This window comes from Mirounga leonina, unplaced genomic scaffold, assembly GCF_011800145.1.
Source record: "Mirounga leonina isolate KUSES-001 unplaced genomic scaffold, KU_Mleo_1.0 Mir_126, whole genome shotgun sequence".
Lineage (NCBI taxonomy): Eukaryota > Metazoa > Chordata > Mammalia > Carnivora > Phocidae > Mirounga > Mirounga leonina.
Window position 1 is genome coordinate 19465571 of NW_023270314.1, and position 22857 is coordinate 19488427.

General features: G+C 34.7%; 1 protein-coding gene across 3 annotated transcripts in view; it reads right to left on the reverse strand.

Moving 5' to 3' along the window:
• Positions 1-357: 357 nt before the first annotated feature.
• Positions 358-22857, reverse strand: part of SLC16A7 (solute carrier family 16 member 7) — a 171322-nt gene continuing 148822 nt past the window's right edge. For all 3 annotated transcript variants that reach the window (XM_035002257.1, XM_035002259.1, XM_035002258.1), the window contains exons 4-6: positions 13355-13498; positions 9495-10313; positions 358-5303 (exon numbers count right to left, since the gene is read on the reverse strand). In XM_035002257.1, the coding sequence (XP_034858148.1) occupies positions 5035-5303; positions 9495-10313; positions 13355-13498 (1232 nt within the window). In that variant the 3' untranslated portion in view covers positions 358-5034. The remainder of the gene's footprint in view (positions 5304-9494; positions 10314-13354; positions 13499-22857) is intronic.

Here is a 22857-nt window from a genome sequence, read left to right on the forward strand (position 1 = left end):
ATAAGCATTATAATTACTGATAATTGAGCCTCTCAGCTTTTAAGTGGAGGGAGACCATGCACATGGATGTGTAAAAATCAAAACCTAAAAATCAAAGTGAGTTGAATAAAGATTCTAATCTCAATTTATATCTGAATAATTTTGATGCTGCTTGGTACTATGAAGTGTTGTGGTAAGAAATCTACTTGGTAAGATGTATCCAGGATCTCGTTGCATTGAAAGAGCATATAGGATATGTAATGGTGCGGTGCTGTCCTGGTAAGCTTTGTTTCTCAAAGTCGTGAGGCCCTTTAAGAAGATTAGAAACATCCAGGATAGTCAGTACCAAGGACGGGAAGATTGATTTTTCTAGATTCCTAAAAATCACATTCATTTATGTATTTATCGTTGCACAAGGAAGACTCATATTAACAAAACGTCTTCTAGATTATGAGCACCTTCCTTATCCAGGATACTTAAGCCTCCAGTCACAGGAGTTCCTTCACTTGTGAAGTTGAGAGGTCATGGCCAAGAGTACATACTGTTGATTCCAGGAAGACAGCCATTCCTACAAATCACAACTAAATAAGACTAGATGCAGCACGTGTGATTTTGTGAAAGATGTAAGACACTAGAAGTACACCATCCAAAATAATGCTAAGGAGAACACGATTCTATGGAAGTCAAAAGTCTTAGAGGGAAAAGACAAAAGCAAGGATACTCGTTCTGTCTATAGACAAATGGACAGAGAGGACGATGGCAGTTACAGATGTTCAAGGAAGGCTGAAAAATGGTTTAGAACGTAGGGGTAGTTGCATTAAATGATGAAAATAAATATATACTGTATAGATGAACCAAACCATTTATATCTTATAATCTTTTTAAGTTTCTTTGGTAGCTTGGATGATCCTATAAATGGGAATCCCTATAATTCTGAATATAATGTTTTGTATGAAGTACTTTTTGAGTCATAATAAGTAGCCACCAATATGGGAATTACTTATCCATAAAGAAAATAACATTTTTCTTCTAAATCCAACCTCAGGGAAAATATATTATCCCTGAGTCACATAAACATGTCATTATTTTTGTGCAGAAAGTCGTATTAAAACAATTATGGCTATTATACAATCATTACCACTATTTGGGGTAATATGCATTGGCTAGAAAAGCAGGCAACTTGAAATTATATATTCAGTTTACAGCAAAGTCTCTAATGAACGCTAAATAAATCAGAATACAAATTGCAGTTAAACCTAATTGGTTTACTGTATAGGGTTTAAGTTTTTTGTATCTATATTTTATCTACCTTTGCTTCTATAGATTCTATTGAAGGCAGCATGCTAGTGAACACCCCAGGGGCTCTTTCTGCTTTTAGATAAATCTGAGTTTTAGTTCTGGTTCTGTCACTTACTACTTTCACTCGGGTAATTAGCTGAACTTTGTGTGTCTGATTTTGTTTTGTTTCTCTCATCTGTTATGTCAGGTCAATAGCCTCTACTTACAATTTGGTTTGGATATTAAAAGGTATTATGTAGGCAAAATATTAGTTCCTATTAAATGGAGCCTAACGATCATGATTTTTAATTTTGTTTTATTACAAGTGTGCAACGTTACACATATGAGAGGGCTTTTTTTTAAAAAGAGGTACTTTTGGATGGAAAATAATTTTCAATTAACTGATTAAGGATTTCTCCACGTTTTATAATATCAATATAAAAACTTAACATTTACATCATACATCTTTTTTCAGTATCCTCAATTGTCATGTGCAGCCAGAAAAGGAATAAAAAAAAAATCGAGATTTTTAAAATGCACATTCAAATATGTCAAACTTATTTTACTTATTTTCTAGTGTCCAGGGGTGGGGCATGAGATAAGACTGTTGGAACTTGATATTAAAGAAGTGAAACTCATGTGAATTTACACTGAGAAAACGTCATGTCTTCCAACGTGAAGTACACTAGAGCCTGGCCCAGTGCCTCTTAAATGTGTGTTGACTGGACCCCCCCCCCCAAAAAAAAGCATTGGGAAAGAGGGTAGGGATTGGTCAGGACAAGTCTATAGCCAATATTGTATTCTTAAATTAATGAAGGCACATTTAAGGTTAAATTGTGAAAAATATGAGCTGCTAGTTATCACAAGCAGAAAAATACTTGAAGTAGCCAGTGATCATGAATTATTTTAGTGCCCTGGTTGATAACCTCCCTTCTTTACCATTCCCCCAGTGGGGGAATGGGACGAAAAGGAATTTTAATGGTGTACTCTGATTTTGCTTCATGACATCACTGATGACTGCACACACAGAGGCCAACTATACCTCTTCCTCTAGACTAGGTGAATGTTCTGAGCTGATATTCTCTTCTCGGTCTTTAAAGATTCTCTGAAAGCAACAAATATTCTCACAGGTTCAAGGGAGTGGAGAGTGTGAATGACTAGAAAATTATTTTACCCTGGAACGATTCTCAATCCTGTATGTGAGTCTCTGTCGCTGTTTCAAGTGTGTTCTAAATTAATTTTCAACATTTAATATAGGAATTAATATGTGTGCATATTTGTAACTTTGTGTAGAGCTGTTGCGAAGCATGGCTGTATACATATCATGTGCTTTGAATGTGCAGTTTTACTTCCCTTTCTTTTTTGACATTTTAATATACAGTGTTAGAAATAAAAAGTTAATGGAGATGACCAAAAACCAACAGAACTGACGAAAACCTCATCAGTAAGTAAATAAACCTCCTTCCATGGAGGAAGGCACTGGAATGCACCCACCAGCTTGTCTCTACCAGCAGGTGACAAAAAGGACTAAAGCCGTGGACCCAAAACCCCACTATCATTACTTTGCTGTTTACTTGCCCCTGGGATCTGATATGTGTATTAATTTAAATATGTATCCTCAGAGAATTGAAGACTTTTTGGAAATGTTTAAGATTGGAGAGCTACTACACAACTTATGATGTTGCATTTCTTATGATGAGTCAGAGTTGAATACAAAAGGACTAAAAATATGAAAGTAGCTCATTCAAGACTCAAGACTGGGCAAAACTAAATTAAAACAGCCATACACTGCCACATTTTGCCTAATTTATTTACCTATGGTATTGGCACAAGTTGCTTTATTTCATATTTAAAAAATACAAATTCCTCTTCATCTGCTAACAAAATGAATGCTAAATGAAATATGGGACTTCTTATAGCTTCCTAAATATGAGCCACATGCTTAACCAGTGCATAAATTTTACAAATCAAATCCTTAATATTAACTATTACAAAAGCTTGGGGTCCAGGTGCAATCTTATAGGAAATAAGATAGCATCTGCCTCCACTGCAATTAAAAAAAATGAACAGCAAATTCCTTTTGACATCTGAAGAGTAACATCACTTCAATAATCAAGCACTAAATGTTTTTTATTAATCATACTCTTAATTTAAACTTCAGATTTACTGATGTAAATACTTATAACTTTAGCCATAAGGCACAAATTCTTTCTTGTTTAAAAGTATTGTATTACTCTAAGTGGTATTTATAGTTCTGAGTGCACAGTAACTATCACATGCCTGAATATTCAAAGCTGATTCAGATTCTCAGATGTTTTAACATTGTTATGAAAATGAGAAACTGCTAAATTAAACTGGCCGGCAATGTTGCAGGCCTCTTGCTATCGTGTGATTAACTATGCCTACCTACCCTTCCCAAGTGTGTATACAGAGTTACGTGCAGTCTCCAGTTCTAGAAACCTTTTCTAACAGTCTCCAGTCTCCCGGTTATGTTCCCAGGCAGGAGGAAGTCTCACCAGGACGGGGTGGGATTTTGAGGTGCTGCCATTCCCCACAGCGTGAGGAATTTCAGTGGCTGGGTGAAAGGCCTGTTTGGATTTCTGTGTTTTGCTTTTGCATTTTAGGGAGGGGCGAGAAATGACAGAACGGAGAGGGCTCAGTATAAGCACCTCTCCCTCTTAGTCAGCTTTACTCAGATCACTCATAGCAGTAATCCTCTGATCACTGTTATGTGTTGGGAAAAATTAGAATTTGGCTTATTTGCCAGCCTGTCAACCACGATTCCAGTAAATTCCATCTTGAAGTCTCAGTATGACAGTGAGTCTAGACTGAGTTCTGATTAAAAGAAATCCCTGGTTATTACTTTCTGGATTAGTAACAAAAATCCTTTTAAAATCAATGAACGTAGCTCATTGTGAGGAGTCACTTAGGCTTTTAATTTGATTTACATATTAAGTAAGAATTCTGAAAATTATTTGAGGGTTCTATTCTCTAGCACCAGGTACTAATGACTGTCCTCAAAGAAATCATGTGCATGGATTAATCAAATCTAACAGTGCTCAGAATTAATGGTTTAAAATGGAGGGTTTTTTTTTTTTCAAATTTATTTTATACATGCAATTTTTTTTTACACAGTTAGTTGCATTTTCAAATTAAGATCATTCTCATTTTCACCCATGTTCTTATCTTTAAAATTCACACTGTAAAGTAGTATGCAGATATAACACATTTCCTCATTCTCCATGGATTTATTTTTAAAGTTAAAAAAAGTGGTAATATTCTTTTTGAACTTACTTTTGTTCGCTGGATACTCCATGCACGTGTGTACATATAGGTGAGTGTGTGTGTGTGTGCATGTGCACACCAGAAGAAAATTAATTTTCTTTCAATTCTATTTAACACTAAAAAATGAAATTTGGACAGGGTATTCTTATAGGATTAAACATACGCCTTCTAACTACTTAAACCAGAGGTTTGGAATTCCGATCTCTATAACCAAGACTGGAAGACTTTAAAATTATTTTAACCATGACAACCAGAATCATGTATGGAAATAAACCCATTGCATGGATTCTTTATAGGCATAATCTCAAAACTGGACTATCCAAACAAGTGTTAAAAAACAAACTTATAAAAATTTGCCATCGAGGAAAATCTCATCTCCGTTCTTCATTATGACTCCTCATTTCAAGTAAAAACTTCCCCAATATTTTGAAAAAAAAAAAAAAAATACTCCTAAGAAAGTCATAAACACTGAAATCAGAGATGTGATTCTTGTTAAATATTAGTTTCTCTTTCTGAGGAATTATTCTCTGTTCTTGTACTTTTGACGTTAACATCATGATGGTTAGATTTGTTCAAGGGCTCAGACTCTCTGGACTCAGGTGTATGCAGTTTCTTCTTCCTTTCTTCTTCCTCCTTTTCCTTTGCAAGCAATCTGTAGTTTATAGCGTTGCCGATCAGCAGCCACACACTCGATAGGAACACAATAGCCCCACAGGCTATATACATGTATTTATACTGTCCAGTTTGATCCACCAATTTCCCTAAGAGACAGAGAACATCTTTTAAGACAGAATAATAAAACAGCTGTAAAATGATAACATTTTCCAATAAATTCTTCCACAAAATATGTACCCATTTCTTATTTAAGTTAATACTGAATGAGTTTTTAACAAAAAATATTCTAGATTATGAATTTTATGTATGCATAAAAAAGGCATATATGTATACACAGCATTATATTACCAGTATATTAAATTTATTAAAGATTATTCCCCTCAATAAAAATGTACAACTAAGACAAAATAGGTATATACCTTTTTGTGTGTATATTCATAAATACATGTATGCGTGAGGCATGTTTTTTGTATCTATGTGTATATAAATAGATACATTTATCTATTAACTTTTATACATTGAGAGTGCTTCATCCTTTCCATGCTTCTTTTCAATAAAAAGGAAAAAATTACATTTTTTAGGAAAGACCCAAAGGCTTATTTAAGGTTCTGACAGGGCATAATATTTACTCAATGTTTTTTCTATGCCTACCACTAGGCTAAACACTTTTTTTTTAAAGATTTTTAATTTATTTATTTGAGAGAGAGAGCAAGAGAGAAAGCATGAGTAGGAGAAAGGGGCAGAGGGAGAGGAAGAAGCAGACTCCCTGCTGAGTAGGAAACTCAATATGGGGCTCAATCCTAGGACCCTGGGATCCTGACCTGAGCTGAAGGCTGAGGCTTAATCGACTGAGCCACCCAGGCACCCTTAGGCTAAACACTTTTAAATGAGGTAATACCTTATTTAATCCTTACAAAATCACTATGAAGTAATTTGATCATAGTTACATAGCCAGTGAACGGCAGAATCTGGAATCTAATCAAGGTCTATCTGAATTGCAGTTTCTTTTTTTTTTTTTTTTAAGATTTTATTTACTTGACGGAGAGAGACACAGCGAGAGAGGGAACACAAGCAGGGGGAACGGGAGAGGAAGAAGCAGGCTTCCCGTGGATCAGGGAGCCTGATGCGGGGCTCGATCCCAGGACTCTGGGACCATGACCTGAGCCGAAGGCAGACGCTTAACGACTGAGCCACCGAGGCGCCCCTGAATCTCAGTTTCTTTTTTTTTTTATTATTATGTTATGTTAATCACCATGCATTACATCATTAGTTTTTGATGTAGTGTTCCATGATTCATTGTTTGCCCAGTGCTCCATGCAGAACGTGCCCTCTTTAATACCCATCACCAGGCTAACCCATCCTCCTACCCCCTCCCCTCTAGACCCTCAGTTTGTTTCTGAGTCTATCGTCTCTCATGGTTCATCTCCCCCTCTGATTTCCCCCACTTCACTGAATCTCAGATTCTTAACTATTCTTCAAAAGAGCTTCACCATACCTCTTGGTTAAGAGTCATATCATAACTTTTTGGGCTAATCACAACTTTTTAGTTTATCGAAATCTAAATTATTAAGGCCACACTAATCAGGAAGAAAGTATTTATTACATTTGATTATTTAGACATTTAAAAACTAGCCTGATATCATATAACCTGAAGATTTATTGACCCTTTTTTTTTTTTGAGAGAGAGTGAGTGAGAGTGAGCCCTGGTAGGGGGACAGGGAGAGGGAGAGGAAGAGGAAGAGAGGGAATCTTAAATAGGCTCTATGCCCAGCACGGAGCCCAATGTGGGACTTGATCTCACAACCCTGATATCATGATCTGAGCCAAAACCAAGAGTTGGATGGTCAACCAACTGAGCCAGCCAGGTGCTCCGGTTCATTGACTTTTAAAAATATTTCAGTTTATACTTAATTTTGCCTCTTGCTTATACAGGCACCTAATTCTTAACAATGACAGTGTATTTAAATCCATATTATTTATTATATACATATTTGAGGTGATTCTGATATAGGCCTGTTTCTTTAATCAGAATCTCATTCATTCTGGCTAGAATCTAGTTAGCGGCTCAGTATTAAATTCAGCTACTTGTGAAACTGCCTATTTGAACGAAGTTCTCTGTTTTAATTAGTTAAATGGTGGAATGGGCTTATTTGAGTGTGCCATATACACACACATAACAAAAATGCACAATTTAAATTTCTATTCTAGCTTTAGTCAAATATTTTTATTCATACAATGATTGTTACACCTCTAAATACATACACATTAGGTCTGTGGCCCCATCAGAGTTGATACCACTTTGGGCTGCCATATAAACATACTTTCTAAATGTCTGGGGAATTTTTTAGCATCATCAAGAAGCCAGGTATGATTTCCAGAACTAAAGCTTCAGCTCTTGTGAGTGCAGCAGTGAAAACGTGAGCTGAAAAAAATAAAACTAGAAATGGTACTGTATCTTCCACTGCTCTGCTAACAAGAGTAGCAGCCCCAGCAAGAGTGTGAGAAGTAACCACAATGGTACTCATTTACCGAGTGCCTACCATGTGCCGGACACCATTCTATCAGTGATCAGATGCTACAGAGAAGAAGCCAGTCCAAAAGTCAAGGAGGATCAGGGAGAGCAGGAGACAGAAACAGGATGAAAAAAAATGGACTTATTATGGCTACAGCCTGAGAGCTTCAACAAGGAGCCCCAAATTGATTCCTGCCATTGCCCCTACTCGTGCAATGGTTTGGCAATATTAACACAAGAAGCACTCAAGAGCACTGAAACCGATGTAAATGTTATTAATACAGGTTCTCAGCACAGGTAGGAATAGTCAAATCAGATTCCTTCCTTTTCATCCTTAGAGCCCGCCCACTATGTCTGTTGACCTGATTTAATTTTTTTTTTTAATCCCACCATCGCTGGTGAAATACAATTTTCTCTGTTGATACTAAAAATTTTGCTGCTAATGAATAGGCTTCTAAAACACATTTGGTAAAACCCATTCTGTAGGAAAAGATAGGTCAGTTGTAGTTGTCTTACGCAACAAGATCAATTAGCTGATAAATAAGACCGACTGGCTTTCGTTCTTCTTGAAAACTGTTTTGGTGCCATAGTATATCCAATATTAAAAGATATACCACCCAAAACATCTGCGCTAGATACAAAAGGACAGCCCTGGTAGATAGAAAAATTCAATAACTATGCCATTCCTGACCAAGTGAAAAAGCAAGGCAAAACGTCAATGATACCTAAAGATCAACAAATTAAATACAAATTTTCCCAACTCAAACTGATTTCTTGATGTATGGAATTGTTGAATCACCATATTGTACACCTAAAATGAATGTAACACTCTGTTAACTATACTGCAATTTTAATAAGTGATACCTTGATGTCATATAGGGAAACAGTTTAAAAACTGGAGAAATTTACTTTTAGCCTGGCAGTTACTGTAACCACTAGGGGTCAGGCCAAGAGCCTAAGTGAATACCTATGTTTAGTATTAACCAAAACAATGTCCTCGAAAAGACTGGCTCACAGAACGTTTTTAATATTTATAACATTAAAGTCTAAGACTGAACAAAGTCTTAACTTGAAAAATGCACTTACACATGTGTCGTGGTCTCCTTACTGTGTAATTTAGCACAGATATTTTCATAGGCATCATTGAAAATATTTCAGATCTTAAAATCTATAGGTAATCATTACAATTTATAAATGTGGAATATATCTGTTCAAAATGAGTTTCTTTTCCTTACTGCATTTCATATATATATATATATATATATATATATATATATATATATGGGTATATATGTACATATATATGGGTATAAATATATACATATATTTCTGTCGGCAATATTATAAAAGTATGCTATCCTTAGGAATGCAACATATTAATATAACCAATGTACTCCCAATAAAAAAATAGATCCTGATCTTTAGTATCATTATTTTAAACTTTTGACTCATTTTAATATAAGCAGAAGAGAAATTTGTTCAATGATAAAATGAAGAAAAAGTGGAATTTTATTATTATGACACATTTTTTAGAAGCGTAAAACAATGGATATGGGTAAAAACCTGAAAATTATGTTACTAATTATCAGTCTAACTTAATTTCTTAAGTTCATAGGTCCTGACTCTGAAGGAAATTTAGGTCTAAAATCAACTATTTATGAAATTTAAAAATACATACATAATAAAACCTAAAATTAACACACCCACAGTCTTTCAGGCTATTAGTATTTATTATTACAAGCCACAACATACACTACAAAGAATGTCCTGGCTAGTTGATATTCATTTTATGCTTTTTGCTTTTCTGGATGAGAATTATTCTTACCAGCAAGAGGAGGACCAAGAAGAACGGGGCAACACTCCACCACTGTGACAAGTCCTACAGCACTGGAAAACCTTTGAGGGCCAACCAGGTCCATGAGAGTTTCAAAGAGGACACTGCTAACACTCCCAAATCCAAGACCAAAAAATATAGCATATAACACCAGGCTTGGGTAGTCCTCTGCCAATGGGCACAAGAGATGGCACGCTCCATTGAACATGACTGCAAAACTGAAGAAGTACTGGATTCGGGGGCGGATAAGTTTGGAGTTTGCAATGAGTCCTCCAGCAGGTCTAGCAAACATATCAACAAAAGCCATAATAGACAGCAAGAAAGCTGCAGAATACTCATCAATTCCTTTGTCCTTAGCATATGGAGCCAAGAATATAATGGGGGCAAAAAACCCTAGAAACATAATGACATTTCCAGATAAGTATATCAGAAATCCCCTATGCTTAAAAAGGGAGAAATCTAAATACATATTGACTTTCTCCCATGCTGATTTCTTCTTATGGCTTTTCTTCACACCTGAATCATCCATTCTTATGCCAATCTTATTTTTAGACTTATTGGTAACTTGTTTGGGTTCAACGGGTCTCATGAGAGACCCAGCCACACAGGCATTCAACAGGATACCTCCCAAAATCAAGAAGCTTCCTTTCCAGCCAAAAGTATTAAAAAGGTACTGATTGAAAGGAGCCAATGTACTTAAGAAAACAGGACTTCCTGCCATGGCAAGGCCATTAGCCATGGGTCGTTTCTTATAGAAGTATTTGCCAATGATCGTTAGGGCTGGTTGCAGGTTGAAGGCTAGACCTAAACCTAAAAAGAACAGAACAAAGGGAACAAAAACACAAACACATTATGTCACTCACAAAAGGAATTACTCCTTAAAATGTACATTCAAGTGGGGAAGGCAGAACTAAAAGTGCAAAAGCAGGTAATAATTTTTGACAATTTTAAATATCATGGAATTGTGCATAAACAAAGAGGTTCTCACAACTGGACACTTGATATGTATGACAGCTTCATATTCCTTTCATGTGAAAGCAGAAAAATGAAATCAAGAACATCTACTGATGTTTCTATAATCACAGAATAGGTTGAAATTAAGATGAAATTATTAGTTCTTAGTTATAATCACTTAATACCACAGATAAATTAATCCTCTCTATTTACATAAACCTATTTACATGCATTATATTTATATACGCATATATAGAGTAGGTTCCTCCTTTGTGCGCAAGAGTGCATTTAAATGGGAACACTGTTTTTAAGAGTGGAACAGAGTGAGCAGATTAAAAAGGTTGCTGTTTATGAAAATCTTAGGTCTCTCCAGAGATATTTCTTTCAGAACTGAGCAAATAATAAACAAGAGTAATAACTTAATGCCATTAATGTCAGCTCTACATCTCTCACATTCCACAGTTCATGACTATAGATGCACATGTGTGTTGACTAAAAAATAAAATTTTTGCTTTAAACATTTTATTTCAGAGATTAAAACTCATTCTTTATATGATTCAAAGGTTCCTACTATTCCTACTGATTCCAAGGGAATCCCTTGGCAGTGCTGAGTATCACTTTTGAGAGATGAATTATTTCTTATAGCTTGCCAAAGTATTACTTAGCAATAGTGATGATTAAGTTTGCTTATAAAGCACATAAAATTGATTTAGATAAGGTACCTCTCTTTCCCCTTTAACCTAGGCATTATTCTGTATTAGTTAGGGGTTATAGAAGTAAGAATTCTGCATTTACCAATTTATGTAAATTGAGACAGTATTGCAAAGTGGTTAAGTATTTAGACTCAGGGACAACTCAGTTCTCAGTACAAATACTTACTGCAAATCTTTGATACAAATATTTTCTATGAGTAGGAGGGTCCCTAAAAGCTGACACAAAGGAACTGAGAATGTGCTTTGGAGAGTAACAGGGTAGTATGCTCTCTGATACTATCACAGCCCACACCTGTGAGACATGCAGAATAAGTGTAATTTATAAATAAGAAAACTGTCAGCCTATGGTCAGTGGCTTGTAAATGGAAGAATCCAAATTAAAACCCAGGAATTTTGTTTTGAAGTTCAAATTTCTTTACCTAATGCCACCCTCCCCTAACCCCTGGCCCCATTTGGTCACCTAGAATTTTGCCTTCGGGTGTTAATCCAATTTCTCCTTAGGAGACGGTGGCCATCTATTTCTTATTCTGGCAGGGTAAATGAACATGAGATTTGAAATCCAAAGATCTGAATTTGCCTCGACTATTTACCTATGTACAGTGTTGAACATAACACTTAGACTTCCTGAGTTCTAATCCCCTCAACAACAACAAAAGAGGGTTCTGCCAAAGCCAATAAGTTCTAGAACTGTAAAATGTTACATAATGACATATGATGATAATTATATGCTAGTATTTATTTAAAAGTAACAAAATTCTGGGTACTCTGTGAAGTACTATGTATTCATTTTTTACATGAATCATTCCAGTGACTCCCAAAGTAAAGAGCTTATCATTTTCCCCATTTTAAAGACAAAGAACTGAGATATAAGGAGGCTAATGTGCTAAATTAGGTTTAAAAATTAGACTGTCTACGAAAAAGTACTGGCTGATTATGCCTTAAGATAAATCTCTCATGGCATATTTAATGGTTGACTCTAGAAGCACCAAAGCCTTCAAGACTCAAGAATTGAAGTTAGAATAACATATAATGCTGTTGAAATTTGTGGTACAGTAATAACAAAATCATCTTTTCCATAATACATCTACTTGTGGGCCCAGCCTGACTTCTATGGTCCAATGGTCCAATATAATATATAGTATTTCTGCACAAAGAAAGGACATTCTCTGCAGTAAGAAAATTCCTAGATATAAGATTCTCATTCATAATGTCAAAAGGTGTTTTACCACATCAAAAAGGAAGACAGTCATGGAAAGGTTGTAAAGAGAAAGATTTTAACATCGCTATTACTTTAGGCTTTAATACATCTTATTTTTTTCATCAAATGATACAAAGTTCAAGGTTAGATTGATCTAAAATTACTTTAAAAAGAGAATATATTTACCATTTTTCTGTGAGCCTAAGGAAACGATTCAGTTTCTTTACATATTAAAATCTAATTTTTCTTAAAATTTTGAGTGTAGATTTGTTTAATGCAGTTTACTGTTGAGATTAATAAAAAGTGTTTTCCAAATGTACATATTTAGGTAGGTTTGAGTCAACAGACATTATGCATGAGGAACAACTGTAATACAATGACAGTATGACATTTAAAAACATGTATTTAGTGGCATATGAGCCTTACAGAGCCTTTAAACAATTAGAATCTTTTGTAAGGGAAAGAAGGGACGGCAATACAGAGCGCTACCACTAACCAGAACACAGACAAAAGGAATTCTGTTAGAGCTAAATCAATGCATGCAGAAAATATCACTGGCATCATTTTTAACCTATAATGAATGATAAGTCAGATACTCTAAAAAGTAATAAGTAATAAAAATAACTTTTAAAAAAAATGAAGCTTTTTAGATGCCGGGAAGTCTGTGTCCATAATACCATCTTAACTAGCTGATGAATAAAGGGTGAAATGGTAAAACTACATCAAAACTGTTTTCTTTTTGACATTGATATCATAGCACCTATTGTATCTGATAACTTGTTTTTTCCATTTCTTGAAATAAGTTTGATTGGCTATTCCAAGCTAGTATTTCAGTGTACTAGATGAAAATACTTTAAGATAGCATCTGATATAAAAAGTAAACTCAAAGAAAACAATACAAATTGTTCTGTTGTTTATGCTTCTTACAGAGCTTTGCAAACAATGGAAGTGTTAAGAGAATAAGCAGAAAACAAAACTTGACTTACCACAAATAAATCCCATCGTGAGGTAAAGCTCTATTACGTTGGTACTAAAAGAGGCTGTGACCATTCCCAAACAGCATAATAAACCTCCTACCATCACCACTGGTCGGCTACCATATTTATTCACCAGAACACTACTTATGGGACCTGAGATAGAGAGGAAATTAAGAAATGTTCAGTTGCTGGGTCATTTACTTATTTTTTTTTTAAGGTTTTATTTATTTATTTGACAGAGAAAGACACAGCGATAGAGGGCACATAAGCAGGCGGAGTGGGAGAGGGAGAAGCGGGCTTCCCGCCAAGCACGGAGCCTGATGCGGGGCTTGATCCCAGGACCCTGAGATCACGACCTGAGCTGAAGGCAGACGCTTAACGACTGAGCCACCCAGGCGCCCCTCATTTACTTATTTTTAACAGTTGTTAATTTTGAAAGCACATTTTAATGACAAAAGAAAAATATTAGTTCACATAGAATATAATGAAGACTTTTCAATACTTCCTAATCACTTTGATTGGTTATCTTTAACCATATATATGACAGCACATAAAATAATAAATTAGAAGTGTTTAACATATAGTTTATGACCATAACCATTCGACTTTTGATGCAAAGGTTTTCAACAGGACAGAGCTATACTATCCAAATATTTTCTGCCTTCGGCTCAGGTCATGATCCCAGGGTCCTGGGATCGAGTCCCACATCGGGCTCCCTGCTCGGCAGGAAGCCTGCTTCTCCCTTTCCCACTCCCCCTGCTTGTGTTCCCTCTCTCGCTGTGTCTCTCTCTGTCAAATAAATAAAATCTTTAAAAAAAAATGAGCTATTACAAATATTTAATAAATACAAGCAAATTTATGTAACAATCTAGAGATTATAAAAATTACTTGTCTGTGAATTAATTTTCTTTCCTAGAATAATATATTTGCACACACACATAGATCCTCTTAATTAGAGCTTAAGTTGTTTTTTTTTTTCATTATACCACAGTATGATTTTTCTTTAATACCATATTTCCTTGACTCTAAGATACCAACAGTTTTCATATCTTACTATGTTAGAAATAAAGATGTCTCACACTTGATGTCTCTTAACAACCCCTGTTCATCAGGTGGTAGTCATAGATAGCAATGTAGTGATCACCGCTTATGCTTGCTTGAATTTGGTTGTTATTTCTGTCGCTTGGTTGGAAAATGGCAATTCCTCACACTTCAATCAAACCATTTAAGGGCCATTTGAAGAAGGGATATGAATATGAATCCTGATCATTGTCTAAAAAATCTTCTGTTGACACATTCTGATAATGTCAAGAAAGTACCAGCATCAAAACTTACTGAATGGGTAGAGCAGCTTAGATCAAATTACCAGAGAAAAAAATGGTGGATCTCTCTATTAAGATACGCTGCCTCACGGGCAAACAGAACAGTCTTATGTGTGAAACATGAACACTGAGAACTCGGACTCAAAAACTAATTTAGGAGAGCCAGATACTGAATGGGAAGAGGTTTTAAGAATGCTTTACTCAATTTATTTAATGTACATTTCCCAATGTGTGTGTGTGTGTGTGTGTGTACATATAAAATATGCAGGAGTGATTAAAATGATTAAAATCATCTGTTTAACTATGTCTAAGAAAGCTCTTTTGGTAGTTATAAAATAAAAGTTCTAAATATTAATAAAGTGTTGTGTTTTATTTTAATCACAGCATTTTTGTTTTCTAGTGGTGCATCATAAAATAATGGTGCAACTTAACAACTGAGGTGATCTTAGATTCAGTGAAAGTCCATACTATTTTATGAGACCTGTCGATGTGTAAATAGTTTAATTTGACACTTCCTTCTTAACTTAAAATTATATTTCATCTAAAACAAGGGCCATTGCTTTGAGGGAAAAATATTACATTAGGTCAGAATTCTCAGTCCAATAGTTAGCCTAGAAAAAATTTAAATGATTTTTAGTTAATACTATAACTTAAAAATTTGCTAAGTGCGATTGTACTGCATTTGAGAATTTCTACATAGATAGTATTTAAAATACATTGAGATTCATTTGTCAATACAGCTTTATTCTTTCACACAACTATAGTTACTATTTTTATTCCTTAAATATAAGTTTGAAATAAAAACTTCATGGCCTAATATTACTCCACAATATCTTTTGAAAACATATTGGTAAAAACACATAATTTGACAAAAAAACCCTCAAAAATAGAATACTACTTTTGCATTTAATACCCCCCCAAAAAAAACTAAAAAGGGCCATATGAAAGACAGCTCTATAAAAACAACAGAGTTGGGGGAGAAAAATCAATGAAAATTGTACAAGATAATGTGAAAAGAATAGATTTCTGTCCTAATATGGTATAAACTCATATGATTTAGGAAATTTGCATTTTCATTAAAAAGCACATACTTAAATTCAAATGGCCTTTCTGAGAAATGAATTGATTAGCCTTGATTAATTATTGAACTTAAGTGTGGGTTCCTTTTCTTAAAATTATTTAACAGTTCAATTTAACTCAAATCAGTTCAATGCACTATTTCTTGAGCTTCTAGTATAAAACCAGTTGATACATGCCAAGTATAAAATAATAAAAGCACATCTATAATCATCAACCCATTATAATATAGAGGGAGAAAATATCAAGTTATTTTAAGAACTGTGATGGATGCTTTGATAAATACCAGACTATCAGAATGAATCCAAAGGCATTTATCAATTACTTGGACTAAATTTTTTCAGTACCATTGATATTATATATACCATTTTCTATGTGATGCCTGGATAACTCACAAATGTACTAATTACTAAATTTTATAAATGTGTTTGCCTAAATGGTGTAAATTTAAATTTGAGCATAGGTGATGAATCACAACTTAATTTGCAATGTGTGGCAAATAATTATATCTACAGTTCAGAATAACCACATCAAGGCTTTTTTTTCCACGACTGTGATTAAGAGTGGCCACTAAAGAAAACATTTAGAGGTGTTGATTTTTTTTTTTTTTTGAAGAGACTGATAATTTCTACTGTGGTATCAGTCAAGATGCAATGAGAGTTCTAATTTTAACAAATGATTTTACTTTAAATAATACACTTTAATTAAGTGATGATCTATTAGATAATCTATAAGGCATGTATTTACATAATTCATCTATAATCTTTTTCTAGCAAAAAAGATATACTTTTTAAGTTGATTTGTTTAGAAATAATCAAAGCTCCTTACCCCTTAATATGAAATGCTTATAAAATGTCATATAGACTATTTCTAGTTTGTAATAGTTGTAGATCTAAGTGAAATTATGATACAGAACAAAATATATTTATTTTGTAAAGAACATTTAAATGCTTAACATTAGCTTGAGGAGGCATCTAACACTAGATATATAACACAATGCTATCCAATACCTCTCTCTCTCCAACCTACAAGCAGCTTGGTTTATTGTATTAACAAGAAAGATGGAGTTTCAGGAAAATAAATAAATTCTCATCACATGTGATTTTTGTTAAACATGAGCTAGCCTCACAGGTGTCCCTTGTTCATGAATCTTAGGCCTAATTATATCCTGAGGTCATTTATTCATTTATCTATTAATTCAATCAGGATGGAAGCTTTTACTCAGCATATGTTTTTCAAGTAATCATGATGTTTAATCATTAGTTAAGTCAAAAAAGAAAATTCTTTACCTGCCGAGAGTTACATCTGAGCCCATATCTAAATAGAGCAAAGGTGTACTGTTCATCCGAATGCTTTGTTCTATTTGTTTGTAGAGCGGTTAAAAAAAATGATGTGCAAGAATAATATTGTCTTATTTCCAAAAACGTTCACGCAAGTATCAGACTATATCTGAACCAGACGGATCTACCTACTGATTTCTTCTGCTGAGCTTTCCAAACTATCTCGGAATTTTTGGTGTCAAGTTTAAGAGTCACTTTCACGCTAGCTGTGAAGCTGTAAAGGAGGACTTCGTCAGAGAGCAGGGGAAGGATCACAATGTCGTCACCCATACTTCAGCTGCTTCTTTGTTTTCTGAAAGCTACTTCTGTCTTTTAATGGCTGTGGCTCCAATAACACTTATTCTGTTAAAGAAGCTTATGTGTGTTCTTATAAATTATAGAGAGTGTTTGCCCATTCTTAGAACTCCTGTTGCACTTACAGTTGGTCACACACACACACCCCACAACACTTATTAATCCTCTATTTCATTTGTTTGAGTCTTGTTCCTACATCCTATTCTAAGCTCTGGGATGGTAGTTGCCATATAGACTGTTATTATTCTATTATTATTCGTTAATTTATTGAGTTATTACTCTTTGCAGGCAGTGTGCTAAGAACTGTGCATGCATTTTGCATAAGATTTTCATGGCAATCTGATAATTATAGCAATGTAACAGTTGATAAAACTGAGACATGCAAAGGGTTGATAACTTGTTCAAGGTCACAACAATATAAGCGGTAGAATGTGGATAGGAGCCCAGAGTCATCTGATTATAAAACTTGTACTTTTCACTACTGTGCAGAAAAGAATTAACATATCAGGTATGAGGCTTCCATCCTCAGAAAGGCCTGATTGCAAGGCTGGCTTTTGGCTGGCACCTGGGAACTTGGGGTTTCAGAAGTGTTTCCACTATTCCCTAACTGATAAGAGTGGCTCACTGTGCCTAAACCGTTTCACAAACAATGTGGTTTATGCTGAACATCTGCCTTCCTTCCCAGAGTGTGGACTTTTAGGCATGCAAGACAGAGAATGCCTATATGGCCAGCAACCCAACAGAAACCTTAAGCACTTGAGTCTCTAATGAGCTTCCTGATAGACAACACTTCAGCTACGTTGTCACAACTGGTTGCTGGATTAAGTCTATCCTTTGTGATTCCATTCGGAGTGGACTCTTGGAACTTTGCATCTGGTTTCTCCTGCACTTTGATCCATGTGCTTTTCCCATTCCTGATATTGTTTTGCATTCTTTCATTGTAATAAATCATAGTCATGAAAAAGACATTGTTGGGTCCTGTGAATCTTCCCAGTGAATCATGAAACCTGAAAGCGGTCTTGAAATATCTCTTCTAATTTCGAGTTTTGCATATAGTTATAAGCAAGTGATTTTTTTTGTTAAATATTTTAAAAATGTATGACCAACAATATATATGAACTGGTCTATTCCTTTGTATACTGTTATTCTGTTCTGTAAACAAGAATTCATAGTGCTTGTTTTTCTTTTGTATATGGCATGAGTACATGAAAAATGCTGTGAGAAAATTTGGAGAATATGTTATGTAATGAACATCTCATAAAATATATTTGATCAATCTAAAAACATGAACTGGAATTGACTATCAATTTGAGGTATATAAAAATTTTGTGCATAGCATAAACACTAACAGAAGAAATGATAAACTGCTATAATTTATTTTTCTTTTGCTTTATTTCAAATTTGTATACGTGGTATCCTGTCAAATCAAATGATAAAAAGCACTAGTGCAGGACTGGGAAAAAGTTGTTTGCAATTACAGAAATTTATCTGTGTTTACTACTGTAGTATTTTTCTCCCTGACAGGGGCTTTCAAAATTTGAAAGATTTTTCAAAGAGATTTTTTGAATTAAAAAACTTGCTATTTTAATTTGGCTAGAGGATGGGATCCTCTTCATTAACTACTTGTTTGCCTGAGGTTTATCCCTGAACTGAAGCTGTATTAAAAATTCACCTGGTTTCTCTCTCCATGTGATCTCTTTTCACTTAAGGTCAATGAAAAACATGAGGGGAGAATCCCTAATAATTGGGAAGCAGCTATTACATTTGCCTTTCTTTACAAAGGATGGAGATATAAATGTTATCCAGGTAAATCATCTTCAGTTAGCATGTTGCTCAATGATGATTGTGCCAGTTTGATATACGAGAGCTCATCCAGCGCTTATAAGAGATGAATCTTTATGGCAGACACTCATAGTTTATTCACTCAGCATTCAACTAGTATTTCAAATTTTAAGTATATAAAGGTTTTGAATAAATGGTTTGAGTAGTTGTAGAAATCAAGAAAGGGGTTGATTAATATGCTGGGTATACCTGATGCACGAGACAGAAGGGGATTGGAGGGTGGCATGGTCTATAAACTCATCCTTGCATTTGCTGTTCCATTTGAAATCTTCTCCCCTTTATATATAAATGGCTTATTTTTCTCATACTCAGGTCTGCAGATATATCAGCTTCTCAGAGAGACTTCTCACCATTCCAATAGATAAATCTACCAAACCTTAATACGGTACTAAATGCTATTTTAAAATACACCTAAACATCAATAGCTCATTTTCCACACCTTCTATATTAAACATTTTTCTTTCTTCATGTATCTCAATACCTGTCTGTCATCGGTGGGGTTGTGAGAAAAGTTCTATAGTTTTACTTTAATGGGAAGATGGTTATTTTTATGTTCCCTCATCTTTTCCTCTCTCTACATAAATTTCTGCATTTCTGTATTCATTTGTATGAGGGGAGGGGGGAGTAAACAAATTGACATCTTATCAAAATCCTTTACCACATATCAAAGGGTTTAGAAGTGGGCATTCTGTGCCCATGGACAGAAATGCCAAACAACTTCGTTGGTGTCTATAGGTTACATTATTCCCAACCAGGAAAGACATTTTTACTTCTTTAAGACTGGCACAATGGCTACATAAAACAAAAAAACAAAAAAAAACCAAAAAAACATTTCTCTAGGACTCAGCACATTTCTAAACTCTTCACATATACAATCACATGTAATCTTTATAATCTCTCTAAAAGTTGCCAGTATTTCTTCATTCCCATTTTAATACATAAGAAAACTGACGTGCAAATCACAGCTTGTAAGGATTGCTCAAGCACTCTGCTATGACTGCCTGGGCCAGAGCATGCCTCGCACTCCTGTGAAGTGTCATTTTTCCTGGGAGAAGTGATTGCATCTCTTTTACATGTATGATGCGCATTTCTTCAAAATAAAAATTCATATTTAATTTATGTTATGCAATATTTATACTTTATATTGCCTGCTCTTTGGAATAATTTTTAAGAAAGCAGAAAAAATAAGACTATATTGCAGAAACTGCTGGTTCCCTCCCCAAGAGACATGCCCCCTTCCTTTTTCCTAAATGAATCCTGATTTTGTTTTATACTTAATCACTTCTGTGACACCCCAGGCCTAACTTTTGGGAGTGAATCATAAGTACTGTAAGCCAATCATGATAAGACATGAGCATTTTGGGGCAATTTATATAGGGTAAAATTTTCTGGGGGCTTCTGGGAAAGGATGCCCTTATAAAGCAATAAAATGCCTCTGTATGTTTTCAAGAGAATGTGATGTCTTGAGGTGCCACAGTCATCTTTCTACTATGAAGGGTGCTTGAAGATAAGGCAGATGTTTAAGCCACTGATTAGATCAAAGAAACAATAAAATCAACCAAACCAGAAGCTACTACCTACAGACTTCTTGTGATATGACATCATAAAACTTAAGTAGTGGTTAGTTTACCAATAGACACTGGATTTTTGCCTGGTTGCAGTCTAAGACATCCTAATATAGTAATAGAAAAAACTCAATTCCTATTAAAAATTTCATAAAATCTGTTAATATTAGCTCACACTAAAAAGCTGTTAACATTGGCTAAATACCCTCTTTTCCTCTTAAGCTTGTAAGGTTACTTAGTTTCACAGAATTATCTGGGTGTGATCTAACTGCAGAACATTTAAAGTGATTCTGATATTTTTCCAATTTGTTATACTCAATTAAATGTTATAATAATTTAACCTCAATAGAATTTTTGAAATGTGGATATGTAATTCATAATGGATCTTAAAATATACATATTTCCATTAGGAAAATTCAATTTGTAAACTGATGGTTCATACCTGTCTTAGGCAACTAATTAGCAATATGACCATTTCTAAAGCATGCTAAAATATATTTCTGTTCATGGATATTTTTCCCTCATAACTCTTATTGTACATAGAATATTACATGAAGTCCTATGAAATTTTATATTCTTTCCCTCTATCTATTCTTCAAAATTGTTTCAAAAACCATTATCATAACGCATTCCATGAACCCATCTGTCTAATATAATCCTTTAACCTTCTGGCTGCTATACTACTTTTGTTCCTATCTCTTGAGTTAGTATTAATACTCTACTTTGTGACATATTTGCATGTTTGTATTAATCACTAGAATTTCATCTCTTGGAGGGTAAAGGCATATTGTTACTCATTTATAATTTACTTAGCTTAAGACAAATTATTTTATATAGTAAATAGTAATTATTTTCTATTTAATTAGATTAAATTATTTTCTAAGTTGCTTTAAGGATTGTCATGCGATGCCATCATCACTTCATTGGAATGATATCAGTATTTATTATAGCAGACAAGGTTTCAAAGAGGATATATAATCTACTGGGTTCCTTTTTCTCCTTCTCTAAATCATATATAAAACAAAAAATACAACACATATGCCAGGTTAAAGATCATTTTAGTCATGTACATGATCTCTATTCATTTTAACTCTTCTCTTTAAAAGTGCCTTGGTTTAGGAATAAAAACTAATTTTAAGCAAACAAAATTCCTCACTAGAGGTATGAGGCCCACTTACCCCAGCATTCCTGCCACTACCTACGATCATATTCGACTGTGTATGGCGTGCTGTATGTAGATGTATTTGTGTGGGGATGGGTGTGTTTTGAACCTAAGGGACACAGTACCAAGGGAGTGTGTTCCCACTATCCTTTGTGCACTTTTTACATAAGTTCTGGTATAAAGTACTAGAGAGTGATAACAATCAGTATCTCTACTTATTCCTGGGAATAGTCATCATCAGAGAAATAATAACTAATCTCTAAATGAGTTCGCCCTTGCCTAATACTTTTGGTTATGGACTCTGCATCCATTTCTTCCTGCTTTCTCTTTTGAGAAATACTCCTTTCAGGAGTCTGCTTTTCACTGCACAGCCATGTGCTAAGAGAATTATGGAGGTGGGAGTAAATCCCGATTTACATGAAGAGCCAATTTTGATAGTCTCATTCCTTTCTCCACTGAATGATTTAGGGCTGGGCTTATGACACAATTCTGGCCAGTGAGATACGAGTGGAAATCTAGCAATTTCTGGGAAAAGTTCTCCTTTTCTTAAAAAGAGATATAAAGAAATCACTAAGTGTTTCCTCGTCCATGCATGTTACTGTGAACCACGGCAGCCGTCTTGTGACCATGGAGAGAGCTGGCTGAAGACAAAGCTGAAGCACAGAAGCTAGAAGTTCCAGGAGCACCGCAGTGAAGTACAGCCCTAATGACGCCATTCTAGGGTCACTCTATATTTTAAATTCTTGTTAAATGAGGGAATGTTTTTACTCAGGGCTTAAACCTATTGAGTGTTTAAGCTGAAAGCATCCTAGCAGATATACTTGCAGTAAAATAGATGACTTTTCCTTAAATATTGGGGTATAATGAAGGATAGAGTTGGATATACCAAGAGTAATCACAACAAAAAAAA